This window comes from Anolis sagrei, chromosome X, assembly GCF_037176765.1.
Source record: "Anolis sagrei isolate rAnoSag1 chromosome X, rAnoSag1.mat, whole genome shotgun sequence".
In the NCBI taxonomy this organism is placed as follows: Eukaryota; Metazoa; Chordata; class Lepidosauria; order Squamata; family Dactyloidae; genus Anolis; species Anolis sagrei.
The window spans coordinates 89,836,701-89,854,692 of NC_090034.1; the positions used below are offsets into that span (position 1 = coordinate 89,836,701).

A 17,992-nucleotide genomic window follows, 5' to 3' on the forward strand; every position below is an offset into this window, starting at 1 on the left:
CTGTCCACTATTGTTAACTTGCAGCAACTCTCCAGAATTTCAAGGTGTTACCATCCAAGAGCTCTTGGTATTCCCTGATAATTTCCCTTAATTTCTCAAAACAGATAAGTTAGACCTGCTCTGTGGCACTGCTCTTGTAGTGAAACACCCCTTCTTCCGGCAACGCAATAGTGGACACCTTTGAAAACTCCATCTATAATCAAAACAAGTTTAATTTATTGAAATCATCAAAATTATGCAAATATATACAATCTGAGTGCACTGATCCATGGTCACATAAGACAGCAGAGAGCCAATACAGTAATCTATTTACACAACAAAGTGACATAATAAAAGGAATGTTCTGGGGTGCTTCCTAACCCCAGGTAGATATTGACCGCTGCCATATCTGGGGGGAAAGGAACATTTAGTATGTTTGGTCAGCAAACATCAAACATATCTGATTAGCCCAGCCAAGAACACATGACTTTTTCAGGAAATCAATAGGTGGAAAAGTTTGTGCAAGTGTACATAAATATGCTTTAGGACAATCTAAATGGTTGTTCATATGGTTGGGATTTGCAAAAACATCTACTTATATCTGCCTTGTCTTCATATATATTTCCAGTCTACCATTTCACTCTGAATAGTGCTTCACAGATGGGGGAACTGCCTTGTAAAATTCCGATGGCACCTCAATATACTCCTACCCTGAGGCATAATGAAAAATTTAAATGGGGGGTTAGATTCGGTATTTAAAAACTCTAAAATCATAACAGTAAATAAAAACAGAGGAGCTCCAGACAAGAAATAATCAAGGATACCTAATCACCTCTCAATAAAGGATGTCCCCAGGCAGTATGAAGTCACACCTTGAAAACTTCTGGGTCATTAAATGCTAATCAAGGTGATCAATTGAAACATTCACACCTATGTTGTTGTAGGATGTGTGAGGATGCTTGCCACAGATGCAGGCAAAACGTCCGGAGATAATGCTTCTAGAACAGTAGTTCTCAACCTGGGGTCCCCAAATGTTTTTGGCCTTCAACTCCCAGAAATCCTAACAGCTGGTAAACTGGCTAGGATTTCTGGGAGTTGTAGGCCAAAAACATCTGGGGACCCACAGGTTGAGAACCACTGGTCTAGAACATGGCCATATAGCCCGAAAAACCTATAACAACCCAGTACAGTGGTTCTCAACCTGTGGGTCCCCAGGTGTTTACCAGCTGTTAGGATTTCTGGGATTTGAAGTCCAAAACATCTGGGGACCCATAGGTTGAGAACCACTGACCCAGTGATTCCAGCCATGAAAGCTTTTGACAATACATATTCACACCTACCTCCCAACAGACAAGAGTTCTTTCTCCCACTCTGCACATTCCACAGATATATAAACCCCATTTTCCTAGTTTCCAACAGACCTCATAACCTCTGAGGATGCCTGCTATAGATGCAGGTGAAACGTCAGGAGAGAATGCTCCTGGAACATGTCCATACGGTCCAAAAAACTTACAGCAACCCAGTGATTCGAGCCATGAAATCCTTCAACAACAGTACATATTTATCTACTCATATTTGCATGTTTTTGGACTGCTAGGTTGGCAGGAACTGGAGCTGACAGTTGGGAGCTCACCCCATCTCACAGGTATGAACTGCAAACCTTCAGGTCAGGAGTTCAGCCAAGTTCAGGTTGGCACCTCCAGAAGCCAGAAATGAAAGGAGAAGCCTCTGCCTTTGTTTGTGTTTGTGCGTCTCATTGTATATGATTGTACAGACATTGAATGTTTGTCTTTGTATGTAAACGCTGAGAGCAGAAACGCTGTAATCTGCTCTGAGTCCCCTAGGGGAGAAGGGCGGAGTATAAATAAAGTGTATTATTACTCCCCATCCCCATCTTAGATTGGGGCATCTGACGATTTGATCTGAGTTGTTGCTCCCTTTTTCAGACTTGAAGACAACACACAAACAACAGCTCCTGAACGCACAAGTCATAGCAGCACACAAGCAAAACTCCTGAAGGCTCCATTGAAACACTAAAAGATTAAAAATAATCCCCACCCAATGAACTTAAAATACTATGGTTGAATGAAAAGTAATGCTTCCACCTTCGTTACTTGGATTTGGATGGGAATATTTTAATAAATCAAATGCAGAAATAACCCTTAGGATGTGCTCTTTAACTACCACTATTTACTTTTCCACATAATCACCAGACAATTGGATACATTCCTGCCAACGATGAACAAGTTTTCTGAAGCCGTCACGGAAGAAGTCTTTGCGTTTTCATTTCAGGCATCAGCATTCTGGGTATCCATCGTGCACAGATCTTCCGATAGCCAAGCAAAGCATTAATGTGACCCACACGTTCTTGTGAAATGCCTATTATGCTTGAAATTTGGGGTGACACCTACTGCTGTCAAGAATTCAATTACTGCACGTTGCTTAAGTCGCATGGACCGGCCGTCTGTGCAGGGTTCCATACTTTGCATTTTAACAACATAACCGTTCAATGCCAAGGCTTCCCACCAAAATGGAACTGTAGAGGAGAGTCTACTGTACAAGCTAGTACCTGCCGCATACCGGTACTACCATCTGTTGAGAAGTTACTAAAGTGGAGGCATTACTTTTTATTCAACCCTCGTAGTAGCTATCCTAGAGGTAAGATTAAACAGGTACATGTAAATAACTTATCACATCTCCTTCTGCTTCATTTTGCCTATTCAGAGGAAAACACGATCCTAACAATTATTGGGTGTGTTGTCGGAGGCTTTCATGGCCAGAATAACTGGGTTGCTGTTAGTTTTCCGAGCTGTATGGCCATGGCCAAGAAGCTAGTTGGGATGGCAAGAGGATTTTTGGAATTCTACCCCCAAAATGTAGTGTTTCCAAGCTCTGGAAATGTATCTATAGGAATAATCTCCCCTGACCATTGCCTTTCGACCCACCAGAATCAAAAGCGGAACACTTTGGAGCATGGATCCAACATTAGTTCCAACAGGATCCACTTTTATTTGTCACTGTAGGCTCAAACAGTTCCATCACATGGTGTTCTAGATCTATTTCCTAACAAGCATCCTTAACATACTTCATGATTTCCTTTTCCAACTGTTATCCTCTCCAGATTGTGAATCTCTTCCTTTAGGCCATTACTCATGATATGAAATACCTTATTCTATTCTCTATCTCTACCTCTTTTTTAAAAAACACCTACACAAAAAAGGGTGCAGAGAAAAAAGGATGGAGAGGCCACTTCAGCAGCCTCCCTTAGGTTAGTGCCAATTATCTTCTTACAGCCAATCATCTACAGATAGAGCCCTCAGTAGCGCAATGGGTTAAACTCTTGTGCCAGCAGGACTGAAGACCAACAGGTCAGAGGTTCGAATCTGGGGAGAGCGTGGATGTGCTCCCTCTGTCACCTCCAGCTCCCCATGCAGGGACATGAGAGAAGCCTCCCACTAGGATGGTAAAACATCAAAACATCCGGGGATCCCCTGAGCAACACCTTTGCAGATGGCCAATTCTCTCACACCAGAAGCGACTTGCAGTTTCTCAAGTCATTCCTGACATGAAAAAAAATCTACAGATATTTGGAAAATGAGACCCAGTAGTCATAAACCCTGAAAACAAATCTTTGGGTGATGAGAATCACTTTTGTGAGGGTTTCCTTCTTTTCTTAGAAGGATTGTCAAGAGTTTCTGGGGATGTATACATTAATCTAATCTGAGGATGCCTGCCATAGATGCAGGCAAAATGTCAGGAGAGAATGCTTCTAGAACATGGCCACACAGCCTGAAAAACCTACAACAACCCAGCTTCCAATCTGTGTCTTCACTTTCAAAAAGGGAACTGCAATGGCGTATTTTTATAACCCAATATTGTTCAGAACCTTAATTCCAAGTGCACTTGTCATGCAATCTGAGAGTGAGCTAGACCAATCTTTGAATCCACAACAGCCTCATATTAACCAACCCAAAGTGTCCTGAGATGCAGGGTGGAAATTCATTCATAGTTGAGCAGTTAAAGGATGAGAAGCACCATTCGTGAGACAAAAATACAGCAGCAGAAGTTTCCTATCAGTAGAGTGAGAGATACTGCAAAGGCTGGCAAAGCACGATGACTGCCAGTTGGCAAGGACTCCCTTGGTTCATTTCTGTAACACTGAGCCAGTCCAAAGTACAGTCCAACAGGTGCCTGTGTTTGTTCCCTTGCAAATGTTGTTTTCTCTGGTTTGGCTTTTTTTTTCTTTTTAAAGCAGCAACATCTCACTGAAAGGGAAGGAGGCTGGAGCAGCCGTGGCTCATTGTCACACTTTCTGTGGCTTCAGTACTGGATCACCATCCCGCTGGAGTGGGAGTGAGACTGCAGGAAGAAAACAAGAGATGGATAGCTTGAGAATTCTCTCATTGGCCACAGAATTCGGTTGAGAGGATGGAAGAGAATGAATGGCACTGAGAAAGAGGGTTACCAATCGCCATTATGCCCTTCCACCACAATGTACTAGTTCAGTGTTTCTCAACCTTCCTCATGCTGCAACCCCTAAATACAGGTCCTCATGTTGTGGTGACCTCCAACCATAAAATTATTTTCGTTGCTACTTCATATGTCATCAGTTGGGGACCAACTGCTGCTCTGAGCCAGAGTGAAGAGGGGGGGGGGGGGCACCGTGTCTCCTGTGCTATGCTAATAACATAATATAGCATAATTTAATATAAGATATTGTATATACATATATTATTTATAATATTATAATATAATGCAATATAATACTACTAATAATATGATATTATAATTATATATTTATATTACATGTAATATTACTAATAATATTACAATATAATGGTAAAGTACAATATAATAATATTTAATACTAATATTGTACTATATTACATATAAAAGTACAATACTATAACGGCACTCCATGCAGTGATGCCGACCACATGATCTTGGAGGTGTCTATGGACAACGCTGGATCTTCGGCTTAGAAATGGAGATGAGCACCACACCCCAGAGTCAGACATGACTGGACTTAATGTCAGGGGACAACCTTTACCTTTACCTTATTGTACTATGCTAATAATATAACATATAATATATTGTGTGTGTGTGTGTGTGTGTGTGTATGCCGCCCTTCTCACCCTGAAGGGGACTTAGAGCATCTTACAAGATATATATAGGGTGAAAAGGGCGGCATATAAATGTTATAAATAAATAAATAACTGTGATTTTGCTACTGTTACAAATCGTAATGTAAATATCCGATATGCAGGATGTCTTTTCATTCACTGAACCAAATTTTGCACTTATACCCGATACGCCAAAATTTGAATGCTGGTGGGGTTGGGGGAGAATTGATTTTGTCATTTGGGAGTTGTGGTTGCTGGGATTTATAGTTCACCTACAATCAAAGAGCATTCTGAACTCCACCAATGATGGAAATGAACCAAACTTGGCACACAGGACTCTCATGACCAACAGAAAATACTGGAAGGGTTTGGTGGGCATTGACCTTGAGTTTGGGAGTTGTAGTTCACCTACATCCAGAGAGCACTGTGGACTCAAACAATGATGGATCTGACCAAACTTAGCACGAATATGCAATCTGTCCAAATGTGAACACTGGTGGAGTTTGGGGAAAATAGATCTTGATATTTGGGAGTTGTAGTTGCTGGTATTTATAGTTCACCTACAATCAAAGAGCATTCTGAACCTCATCAACAATAGAATTGGGTCAGACGTCCCATACAGAACCCACATAACCAACAGAAAATACTGTGTTTTCTGATGGTCTTTGGCTACCTCTCTGACACCCCCTCGCGATCCCCCCTCCCCCCCCCCCCCCCCCGCCCCGGAGTCCCAACTCCCAGGTTGAGAAATGCTGTATAACTTATTAATTATTATTTACAGTATTTATATCCCACCCTTCTCAACCCTGAAGGGGACTCAGGGCAGCCTTTCAAAGGCAATAATTCGATTTCATATACACAACAGACATAAAATAAACATATACATAAAAGTGAATTTAAAATCCTATAAAGATTAAAACACATTATTAAAATCACGCAATCTGAGATCATAGTCAAAAATCCATTCCAATTGTCACTGCACATTTTCCATCATCACTTATTGCACTGCACTATTCGCCAAAGGCTTGGTCCCAAAGCCATGTTTTCAATGCTTTCCGATGTCAGGAAGGAGGAAGCTGACATGATTTTGCTGGGGAGGGAGTTCCATAACCAAGGGGCCACTACTGAGAAGGCTCTGTCTCTCATCCCCACCAGCCATGCGAAAGGGTAGCAGGGCTTCCCCAGATGATCTTAACCTCTAAGTTGGTTCATAGAGGGAGGTGTGTTCAGACAGATAAGTTGTGCCAAAACCATTTAGGGCTTTTTAGGCTAAAGCCAGAATTTTGAATTGTGCTCAGTAGCAGATGGGCAGCCACCAAACAGCTTTCAAACTAGACCACAGCTTGGAAAAGTTACTTTTTCAGATTACAGCTTCCAGAACCCATGCTAGATTATACAGTCCGAAAGCTGTAGTCCAAAATGGCAATATTTTAAAGATCAGGGATGGAGTCCTTCTAATCAGCGGCTCCAGGGAAAATTAAAACAGTGGGCTCCATAGAGCCTTTCAGGGGTATTGTGTGTAGGTTGAATGGCAGATAACTTGAGCCATCAAGAGCTGTCAACTAATGCTATTTCTCTTTCAAATGGATTGATGTCAGGGCAAAACATGGCAGTAACAGTTATCATAAGAGTTGCAACAACAAGAACAATCTGTTAAATAGATAACATACAGAAGTTAACAGATTATTCGGGGAAATATACTATACAGCCACATACTTCACAGTGTCAGGTAATACCCTGGTCAGAAACTAGGCTCTTTATCATAAGAGGAGCTCCCAGTGGCACAGTGGGTTAAACCCCTGTGCCAGCAGGACTGCTGACCGAAAAGTTGGCAGTTCAAATCCTGGGAGCAGGGAGCTCCCATCTGTCAGCTCCAGCTTCTCATGCGAGGACATGAGAGAAACCTCCCAGAGGATGGTAAAATCTGGGTATCCCCTGGGCAACGTCCTTGCAGATGGCCAATTCTCTCACATCAGAAGTGACTTGCAGTTTCTCAAATTGCTCCTGACATGAAAAAAACCCATAAAGCATCACCACTAAACCTTCATGGCAATCAAATTCTCAAAGCCAGGGATGTATGCATCTGCCCAGAGCCACCCAATCTCCCCCAGCCTTGCCTGTTTTGTTTCCTGAACACTAGCCAAAAACCTGCCCATGAGATAAAGTGACCAATCATCCTCCCATGTCAGCCACTTTCCTTACCTGATTAAATGAGCCCAGGTCCACAAAAGTCAATACCAGTATATATTTACTCATGGAAAAGGTACCACGTGGTTTCCTTGCTGGAACTGAGCTACACAGCTCCCCTTTTAGAAAAAACCATACCTACATTCTCTTTACCTTCATGGCATGGATGATCCAGCCTTGGAAGTCATTGACCTTGGTGTAAACACCGGGCTTATTGGGCAGGGCACATCCTGTACCCCAGCTCACAATGCCACAGAGCCGCCAACGTGAACTTTGGGAGATGCTATCTTCACACACAAAAGGTCCGCCACTGTCACCCTGTCACATGAAAAAAAGGAGAAGTTTCAGTCTCCCCTAGTGCCACTGTCTCCTCTAGACCAGCCCAACTATTTATTTATTTACCAGACTTTTATCCCACACTTTTCAGTCCACAGGCGACTCAGGGCGGCATACAGACTGGCAACAATTAGATGCTGAACACACATAACTACATCATTTAAAACAGGTTAAATCACATAATAAAATTCATATAAAAACAATTTTAAATTATAAAAATCAATGATTTCTGGATATTAAATCCGTAATCATTTGCATTGCTAAGCCATTCTATATTTCCTCACATAACTGAGTTTGTCTGGTTACAATGAGGTTCCAAAAGCTTGCTCAAAGAGCCAAGTTTTCACTTTTTTCCTAAAAGTCAGGAGAGAGGGGGTCGATCTAATATCCTCAGGGAGGGAGTTCCACAGCTGAGGGGCCACCACTGAGAAGGCCCTGTCTCTTGTCCCTGCCAAGTGCGCCTGTGAGGCAGGCGGGATCGAGAGCAGGGCCTCCCCAGATGATCTTAAATTCCTGGAAGGTTCGTAAGGGGAGACACGTTCGGATAGGTAAGTTGGGCTGGAACTGTTTAGGGCTTTATAGGCTAAAGCCAGCACTTTCAATTGTGCCCAGTAGCAAACTGGCAGCCAGTGGAGCTGGCGCAACAGCAGAGTTGGATGCTCCCTGAGTGCTGCTCCTGTTAGTAGCCTGGCTGCCACCCACTGGATCATTTGAAGCTTCCAAACAGTTTTCAAAGACAACCCCACATAGAGCACATTGCAGTAGTCTATATGGGATGTAACCAGAGTGTGGACTACAGTGGCCAAGTCAGACTTCCCAAGGTACAGGCACTATGGCAGACATACCACCCACCTGGCAGGCATCTGTGCCCCCAGCAGCAAAGCCAGCACAGAACATCCGTGGCCTGATCTGATTGTTGTAGTACTCAGGACTGTTGCAGACACTGCTACTAATGATGGGCACGCTGGCCTCTTGCAGCACATCCGACTGTTGGCCTGTGTAAGAGGAAAGACTGGGGATTATAAGAAGTTCTAACAGGTCTATTAATCCAACAGGTTCAGAACTGCAAGAACAGGCTGAAGATAAATTGAGATGATTTAATAAGTAAATAATCAAGCAAACAAATAGGGATACCCATCCCCCAGAGGTTTAGCAAGTAATCCAAGGCATGGGACCTATTTTGTGAGCTCAAATTCATCACTCTGGAGAGCTCCTGAGACTCACCACTCCACTGACACCAGAGTCACCAGACACCAGCTATGTCACCTATTCTGTCATTAAAAAAAACTTGATGAAGTGGAGAAGCATCAAGAATAGATTTGTGTAAGTTAGCTTTAGCTTCAGGTTTTGTACTAAAAACTATAGTAATATGTGACAGAGCTCAAAGATAACATTGAACAAGACAATACATTGAACAAGATCATAATTATACATTTTTACAAAAGAGCTTAGGCAATGTGTAACATCATTGCTTTTTTCTATGTAACAACTTATGTTTCATCTTCCTTCTTCCAAAAACTTGAAATGAAATGGGGAAATCTTTGGCCATTTCAGCATTAAGAGATTTTTTAAGTAAACCACCTAGAAAGCAACATGCTATTAACTCAGGCATGGGCAAATTTTGGCCCTCCGGGTGTTTTGGACTTCAACTCCCACAATTCCTAACAGCCAATACTTGTACTATTGACTATTATAAAGTCTTTGACTGTGTAGATCATAATAAATTGTGGCAAGTTCTTGGTGGTATGGGCATACCAAGCCACCTTATCTCTCTCCTGAGGAATCTGTATAAGGACCAAGTAGCAACAGTAAGAACTGACCATGGAACAACAGACTGGTTCGAGATTGGCAAAGGTGTATGGCAGGGTTGTATACTCTCCCCCAACCTATTCAACTTGTATGCAGAACACATCATGTGATGTGCGGGGCTTGATGAATGCAAGGCAACAGTCTTGGACAGCAATAGCTCCCATTTAAGTTGGAATCAGGTGTAAAACAGGAATGTGTTATTGTCCCAACCTTATTCTCCATCTTCATTGCTATGATTCTGCACCCTGATAGTGGGAACCTTCCCACCTGAGTGGAAATCATCTATCAGACAGATGGCAAGCTATTTAACCTCAGCAGACCGAAAGCCAAAACCAAGGTCACAACAACATGTTATAGAACTCTAATATGCTGATTGATAATGTGATCTGTGCTTGTTCAGAAGAACACCCATAAGCCACTCTAAATGACTTTGCAGAAGCATATGAAAATCTTGGCCTCTCACTGAACATAGAGTAAACAGCTCTTTCAATAGATGCCAGCCAATCCCTCTGCAGTGCCAAAAATACAGCTTAATGGTGTAATATTAGAAAATGATGACCACTTCCACTACCTTGGCTTCACAAAAACCAGCATTGACACTGAAATACAACATTGTCTGTGAGTGCAGAACTCTTCTGAATGAAGCAGAAAGTGTTTGAGTATCAGGACATTTGTAGGAAGACCAAGATGCTTGTTTATAAAGCTATTGTCCTCCCAACCCTATTATAGGCCTTAGAAACATGGACCATCTATAGATGTCACACTCAACTCCTAGGATGATTCTATCAGCGTTGCCTCCAAAAAAAATCTGTAAATCTCTTGGGAAGACAGACAGACAAATGTCAGCATTCTGGAAGAAGCAAAGACCACCAGCATTGAAGCAATGCTCCTACACCATCAACTCCTCCACTAGACAGGCCACGCTATCTGAATACCTGATCACTGTCTCTGAAAGCAGTTACTCTACTCTACTCCCAACTGAAGAACAGAAAATGGAAGGTTGGTTGACAAGAAAAGAGATTTAAAGATGGGCTTACAGCCAACCTAAAAAACTGTGGCACAGACACTGAGAACTGGGAAGCCCTGAACTTTGAGCTCTCTAGCTGGAGGTCAGCCATTGCCAACAATGCTGTGGAATTCAAAGAGGCACAAATGTAGGGCAAAAGAGAGAAATGTGTCAAGAGGAATGTGGATCTAGCCAACCCTGACCAGGACAACCTGGAAACCAATGTCCTCACTGTGGAAGAACATGTGGGTCAAGAATAGGTCTCCACAGTCACCTACAGACTCACCACAAAGACCTTATGCTTGGAAGGCCATCCTACTTGGACACGAGTGATAGTTGATGATGACTAACTGAATAGTATGAACACATTCAATAACATTAATGAGTAACATGATTAACAATAATGTTCCAAGTTCTGGTAAATTTATGCCTAGACCAAAATTGAGTTTGGAGGCCTTTCGTTCCTAAGCTTCCATTTTTTTTGAAACTGGCTGGATCCCAGAGTTTAACAAGGGGAGTCGATTCCACATGCCTAAACTCTTCCCTCTCTTGCAGCTTTTCCTGTGTTATCCAGCAGTGGCTCCCTACTGCCAATCCAAGATGGTTCATGGCAGAAAAAATAGGCATACTATTTCATTCCATACACATGTGCTGATCAGACTGGCAGTAGAATATTACTTCAGCACAAGCTGAGAGGACAAGCTCTTCAATTGCCTGTGTACAGGCAGGCCACATGACATTGAATTTTCTCCTTTAGCACTTTGTCACTACGTCTTAGCAATCATCTCTCTCTCTGCCTTACTTTAACTTGAGAGATCAGCCCTCTCAGGTGGCGAGAGCTCTCCCATCACCTAATACTAGAAACTATTAGCAGGAAACAACAAGGACTGAATATGGGATTTTCTGGAAATGATGGTCCATCTCCACAAAAACTGTAGGATCTTCACTTAGCAGGAAATAGGAGCTTATCATAGCATATCATGGGAGTCAAGAGCTGTGAGCTCAAAACTCAGTAACCTTACCAAAGTGGCGCTCCATGCAGTCATGCCGTCCACATGACCTTGGAGGTATCTACAGACAACACTAGCTCTTTGGCTTAGAAATATGGATGAGCACCAACCCTCAGATTCAGACATGACTGGACTTAATGCCAGGGGAAAACCTTTACCTTTACCTACCATAGCCCAAGATAAATGTAGGGGACTTCAGGCTAACATTCAACAAGCTGAGCTACTTTCGGCAACGTATTTGAATAATAAGTATGCTACCCTTCTTCAAAGCTGATAGTGAATTCCACAAGAATCATCTGTGATTAAGAAAATTATGAAATATTTGAATACCATTCATGCTCGTGAGCAACATAATGCCAGGTCCAGCATGCTCAAAGGGAATGCTGCAAGTGGAACTTGTACCCCCCCCCCCCCCCCGCCATGCCTGCAACTTGAAATGTACATATTACATGGATGAATACATGGATTGTGGGATGGACAGAGGCAGACTGACAGACACATTTATGCGCAGAAAAATATACCAGAGCTGGTCACTGATAATAATAAAGTAAACTTGAACTATACAAAAACAAGCCAAACATTGCAACCTACATACATTGGAAAACAATAATCAAACCTTGCATGTATTGTTTTGCTTTCTTATTGTTCTGGCCACAAATTAGATCTAAAATAATGAAGGTTATTCATACCCAACCTCCTGTCTTGTAGTACTGTTTAGAGCTCCCTTTGCATATTTTGGTAAGCTTGACCCAAATAAGCCAACTTTGCTTTTAGGAATGGAAAATTATCTTTATAATTACTATTTGAAGAAAGATGTCTGGGTCTTTTGCGTGAATTGAACCACTCAGGAAAAATTCTGTATTCGCACAACTAGACTGTGGAACACACCTAGTCCCAACCATCATAGTTAGCAAGACTTGCTGACATATTTCATGTGTAAGTAAACAGCAGCTAGTGCTTACCATAATACTGTGTGTTGCCCCAGCCAGTAACAGTACAGCTCTTACCATCGACCAGAGGTTGTCCCAGTGCTGGAAGGCAAACAGGCTGGATAAATTCTGTGGAAAGATAATATTGCCATCAGAGCAACTATTCTCTGTTCCTTAGTCTCTAGGTTGCTCACATATCACTGGAGGCTATCAAATTAGAAAAGGCTAATAACAGTGAGACAGCTATCAGGGAGGAGCCCCCGGTGGCATAGTGGGTTAAACCCCTGTGCCAGCAGGACTGAAGACCAACAGGTCACAGGTTTGAATCCGGGGAGAGGCGGATGAGCTCCCTCTATCAGCTCCAGCTCCTCATGCGGGGACATGAGAGAAGCCTCCCACAAGGATGATAAAAACATCAAATCATCCTGGCATCCCCTGGGCAACGTCCTTGCAGACGGCCAATTCTCTCACACCAGAAGCGACTTGCAGTTTCTCAAGTTGCTCCTGACACGACAAAAAAATAGCTATCAGGGAGAACCTCCAGTGGTACAATGGGTTAAACCCTTGTGCCAGCAGATCTGCTGACTGACAAGTCAGCAGTTCAAATCCGGGGAGAGCGGGTTGAGCTCCCTCTGTCAGCTCCAGCTCCAGCTCCCTATGCAGGGACATGAGAGAAGCCTCCCACAAGGATGGTAAACATCAAAACATCCGGGCATCACCTCGGCAACATCCTTGCAGATGGTCAATTCTCTCACACCAAAAGCAACTTGCAGTTTCTCAATGTAAGTTTTTTTTTCTGACACAAAAAAAAGCTATCAGGGGAGGCAAAATGTAGCTATTTTACTCTATTATTATTATTGTTATTATTACATTTACATTATTTATTATTTTACTCTATTATTATTATTACATTTATTATTTTACTCAATTATTACTGTTGTTATTATAGGAGCCCCGGGTGGCGCAATGGGTTAAATCCTTGTGCCAGTAGGACTGAAGACCGAGAGGTCGGAGGTTCGAATCTGGGGAGAACGCGGATGAGCTCTCTGTGTCAGCTCTGGCTCCCCATGTGGGGACATGAGAGAAGCCTCCCTCAAGGATGGTAAAACATCAAAACATCCAGGTGTCCCTTGGGCAACATCCTTGAAGATGGTCAATTCTCTCACACCAGAAGCAATTTGCTGTTTCTAAAGTCGCTCCTGACACACACACACAAAAGCTATCAGTGGAGGCAGAATGAGATTGTTGTCCTCAAATAAAAATTATGCCACCCTACATGAAATATTTTTTTCAATATCCTAATTCTATTTCTGCAAAAAGGGTGACAATGGAAAGAATTAACTTTTATAACTTATACTTGTCATATTCATGTTCCCTTGTAAATTTGACTGCCCAACATTTTCGGATGCTGAAACTATATTTCTAAGTTCTCAACTGAAGTTTTTAAAGTAACATCAATACTAGAAATGTAAAGACCAAAATATATATTGGGGGCATATTTCTTATGGGGGTAATGCCCATCTCCTCCACCATATTTACACCCCTAACAAGTGTGGAAAAAGGAAGTTTAGCAGTTTCAATTTGCATTTTATCTATCTGGAAAGTGATTCCGATTAGAGCAAAAGGGAGAAGACAATAAGGTAACAGTGACAATGGTGAATGAGGTGAGTCTACTTAGAGAGGGCAATTTGTTTCTCCAGATCTACAACTTGAAAAAGTACCTTTTTGAACTTCTAAATTTCTTGTTTGGACCATAATTTCTAGATCAGAACAAGGTCATTTGTCCAAGCTCTTGCCAAATTTGGAGGCAGCCCTGAGCTTACAGGTTTTCTTGACAATTCTCCCAGGCCTTCCCCCATTGTCTTCAATGACGCCAACAATCTTCTCACCATTGAAGGAAAGGGGTGCCGCCAAGTGCATCAGGGCAATGTCGTTGCTGTTTTCCTCACTGTTGGGATCCTGGAAGGGGTGGTAGCCACCGTGGTACACAATGCTCGTCACACCCACCTGCAGCCCCTTAGCAGAGGACTGGGAAACAGCGCCCACAAAGACCCGCCACCGGCTCACCACTCGATTCCTCCTGCAGAGAGATGGGACAACTCAAAATGGTATTGTGGCAGAACAGCCGGGGTCAACCCTGTCCCTAGGCATAATGAAGCAGCTGTTGCAGGCAGCATGGCAGAAAGGTATTGGAGAGACAGAAAAAGATATTTAAAGATGGGCTCAAGGCCAACCTTAAAAATTGTGTCATAGACACTGATAACTGGGAAGTTCTGGCCCTTGGGCGCTCTAGCTGGAGGTCAGCTGTGACCAGCAGTGCTGTGGAATTTAAAGAGGCATGAATTGAGAGCAAGAGTGAGAAAGATGTCAAGAGGAAGGCACTTCAAGCCAACCCCAAACAGAACCGCCTTCCACCTGGAAACTGATGCCCTCACTGCGGGAGAACATAGAGGTCAAGAATAGGGTTCCAAAGTCACCTACGGACCCACCGCCAGGACACCGAACTTGGAGGACAAACTTTCTCAGACAATGAGGGATCGCCTAAGTAAGCAAGTAAGTAAGTAAGTAAGTACATTTCAAGTGTTAGTGCTGTTGGGCACCATTTTTATACTTTGAGTTGGGCAACAAAATATCTTGAGACAATCCTAGGGTCAGTTGTACAACACATAATAGTTTTAACAACCACCTGAAGGGAAGAAGAAAGGAAGCGAATAAATCATCTTGGATCTGGATTTCTTACTTCCTGGCAGTCCTCACATTATTTCTCAGAATAGCCTATAAGTTGTATTGCCTGGGGCACACAGCATTTGACTGGTACTTACTCTGGAAAGCAGTGCGCTGCTGTGATAACCCATTCGGAAGAGATGACAGAGCCACCACAAAGATGCGTCCCATCGTAGCGGAGACTGACTTGCCATGGCCATTTCCCCAAGCTGGCATCTTGGCCTCCCACAATCCTGTCCATAGACAATTTTCGCCGTCCACAATCTACAAAAAGTAAGTTAGACATTTGTTCTGCAAGAAACAAATCTGGGACAGAAATGTTCCAAAGTTTCAATGATGTCTCTAAAATCTTGGTAGCTTCCCAATGTCTTTCCAAAACAATCATGTGATCATGTTGTTGCACATATGTCCACAAACACAGTTCCACATCCTTACACTGTCTAGAAGCTGTTACGCCCTAGGGAGGGAGGAGGAGGTGGTTAACCATAGAAAAGCAGCTAGATTGTTTTGGGGGGAAGAAACAGAGGCATACTTTCAAATACAATCATCTGCCTTTTCCTTCACTCAGCATCTTAGGGCATGCAAATCTTCATGTCTGAATTGCCGAAAGTAGAGGGAGATGTTGGAGTGAAGTGTGAGGGCAAGTGAACTGTCCCCTAATGTAAACTGAATGCATGTGTGGATATGAATTACACATGAATTATCCCCAGTGGTGCAGTGGGTTAAACTGCTGAGCTGCTGAACTTGATGACCGAAAGGTTAGCGGTTCGAATCCGAGCAGGGTGAGCTCCCACTATTAGCCCCAGCATCTGCCAACATTGCAGTTCGAAAACATGTAAATGTGAGGAGATCAATAGGTACCACTACTGCGAGAAGGTAACAGTACTCCATGCAGTCATGCTGGCCACATGACCTTGGAGGTGTCTACAGACAACGCCAGCTCTTTGGCTTAGAAATGGAGATGAACAACACCACCCCCCCCCCCAGAGTTGGACACGATTAGAGTTAATGTCAAGGGGAAACCTTTACCTTTACCAATGTCAGTAACAGGATGCCAGTAACTAGGCAAAATTTAAATGTGGCTACCTGATTTTGACAAGATAGGTGCCCAACTTAAGAGAGGGCAGTCCTCTGCTTGAGCAGTTGTTAGCAAAGGCAGCTTTTAGCTACGGTCTCAGCCGAAAAGTTCCCTTGGGCTTTAGTCTAAATCTTAAGGAGTTACCAAAGCTGTTACGCCCTAGGGAGGGAGGAGGAGGAGGTTCACCATGGGAAAGCAGCTAGATTGTTTTGTGGGGCAGAATGGAGGCATTCCATTCTGCCCCACAAGGTGCTGAGTCTATTTGGGAGGATTCTAGTTCAATAACTAACTCCTTCAAAGATCAGAACAAAAATCCAGAATGAATTCATCATCTCACCAACATGGAAGCCACCAGCCAACATTAATTGTTAGATTACATCGGCTTTTTGGAAGTGTCTTTCCTTTGATGGGCTGTTCAATCTATGCCCAGTTTAAATATAAATACTGTAAGAAGGAATAGCAAAGCCTTTGAAGGTATTAATCTACTAATAGCATCTGGGTCCCTTTAATATTACACAATTATAGTGCTGGTTTCATTTCATCTGCTATGGTCACATCCTATGGAATCTCTCAATGTGCAGGAAGGATATTTAAAACTGTCCATCAGAGAGCTCTAGTGTCTGCCCAAACTACAAATTTGAGGATACCATAAGATGCCAAAGTGGACTATAGTGATAAAACTGCTTAATGAAATTTTGTAAGCTGGCCCGGGTCCCTATGGGAGATGGCGGCGGGGTATATATAAATAAAGTTGTATTATTATTGTATTATTAATGTAAAAAAGTCCCTGGACAGCATACACACAGAGGTGACTGGACTGGGCATTTTTTCCAGTGTATACTGCAAATTGATTGAGGTTATACTCCTATAACCTAAATCAGGTTCAAGATATTTGGGATATTTAGGTTATTTAGGGTATTCATAAAGGTTGCACATGCAACCTTTATGAATATCTGAGGCCCCTCTTCTCTTCTTTTGTACTTTTGCACCTATTCTTTACTTCATTGATCAGTCCCCATGCCAGATGCAGTTGGTAGAAGCACTGCTATAGGACAAAGAAAAGAGATATGGGGATGGCAAAACCAAAACTTGCACTTAGGCCCATCAGGGACTTTCAGGTGCCCATACCTTGACAGAGTGTGGCCAGGAAGCGGCCTGTTGGACACTCACTGTAAAAAGACAAAAAAGAGAATATTTAGTGGGACAGAAAGGCAACAACATCAAGGATGTATGGATTCCAAATTCCTTACCAGTCAAGTTTTCTATTGGACAGAGAATTCACATTTCCAAACATAACAGCTTTTTATTTTGTATTTTCACCTTTAATCATTCAACATCTCACTTTCTTCCATACAGGCATGCCAGATAGTATAAATGGAATTCAGGCTCTAGTGGAACCTATAACTAGTTCATTTCAGCACTTAAACACTTGTAAACCATATTCAAAGACCAGAATGGAACTATACAGAATACAGTGTTCCCTCACTTATTGAGGGTGTTACGTTCCAGGACCACACGCGAAAAGTGAAAATCTGTGAAGTAGAAGAGCTACACACACACACACACACACACATCACATATTCTGAGGGTGAGGCAGAAGCTAGGAGAGATTTAAAGACACCGCAAAAAAGCGAGTCTACAAAAAGCAAACCGCGAATTAGTGAGGGAACACTGTACACTTGAAATTGGACATACGCTTCCTGTTAACTCTAAATATTGCCTTGAGGTCACTAGGACCCCTCCAAGGATGTTTTGTGGCTTTTGAGGCCTACAGAATCCACACATCAATCTGGTGAATTGCTGCTCCTGGA

At 42.7% G+C, this 17,992-nt stretch overlaps 1 protein-coding gene across 2 annotated transcripts in view; it reads right to left on the bottom strand.

Annotated features, from left to right (window-relative positions):
- Nucleotides 1–194: 194 nt before the first annotated feature.
- Nucleotides 195–17,992, bottom strand: part of LOC137094819 (serine protease hepsin-like) — a 39,633-nt gene continuing 21,835 nt past the window's right edge. The window contains exons 7-13 of one of the 2 annotated variants that reach the window (XR_010908728.1): nt 17,310–17,350; nt 15,202–15,367; nt 14,387–14,459; nt 12,413–12,508; nt 8,478–8,620; nt 7,443–7,607; nt 195–4,338 (exon numbers count right to left, since the gene is read on the bottom strand). Coding sequence is in view for 1 of the 2 variants with exons in the window: in XM_067460681.1 (XP_067316782.1) it covers nt 4,300–4,338; nt 7,443–7,607; nt 8,478–8,620; nt 12,413–12,508; nt 14,269–14,459; nt 15,202–15,367; nt 17,310–17,350 (841 nt within the window). In the remaining variant the exon portion in view is untranslated. Of the gene's footprint in view, nt 4,339–7,442; nt 7,608–8,477; nt 8,621–12,412; nt 12,509–14,268; nt 14,460–15,201; nt 15,368–17,309; nt 17,351–17,992 lie in introns of both variants that reach the window. The other variant, XM_067460681.1, reaches the window with a different exon arrangement.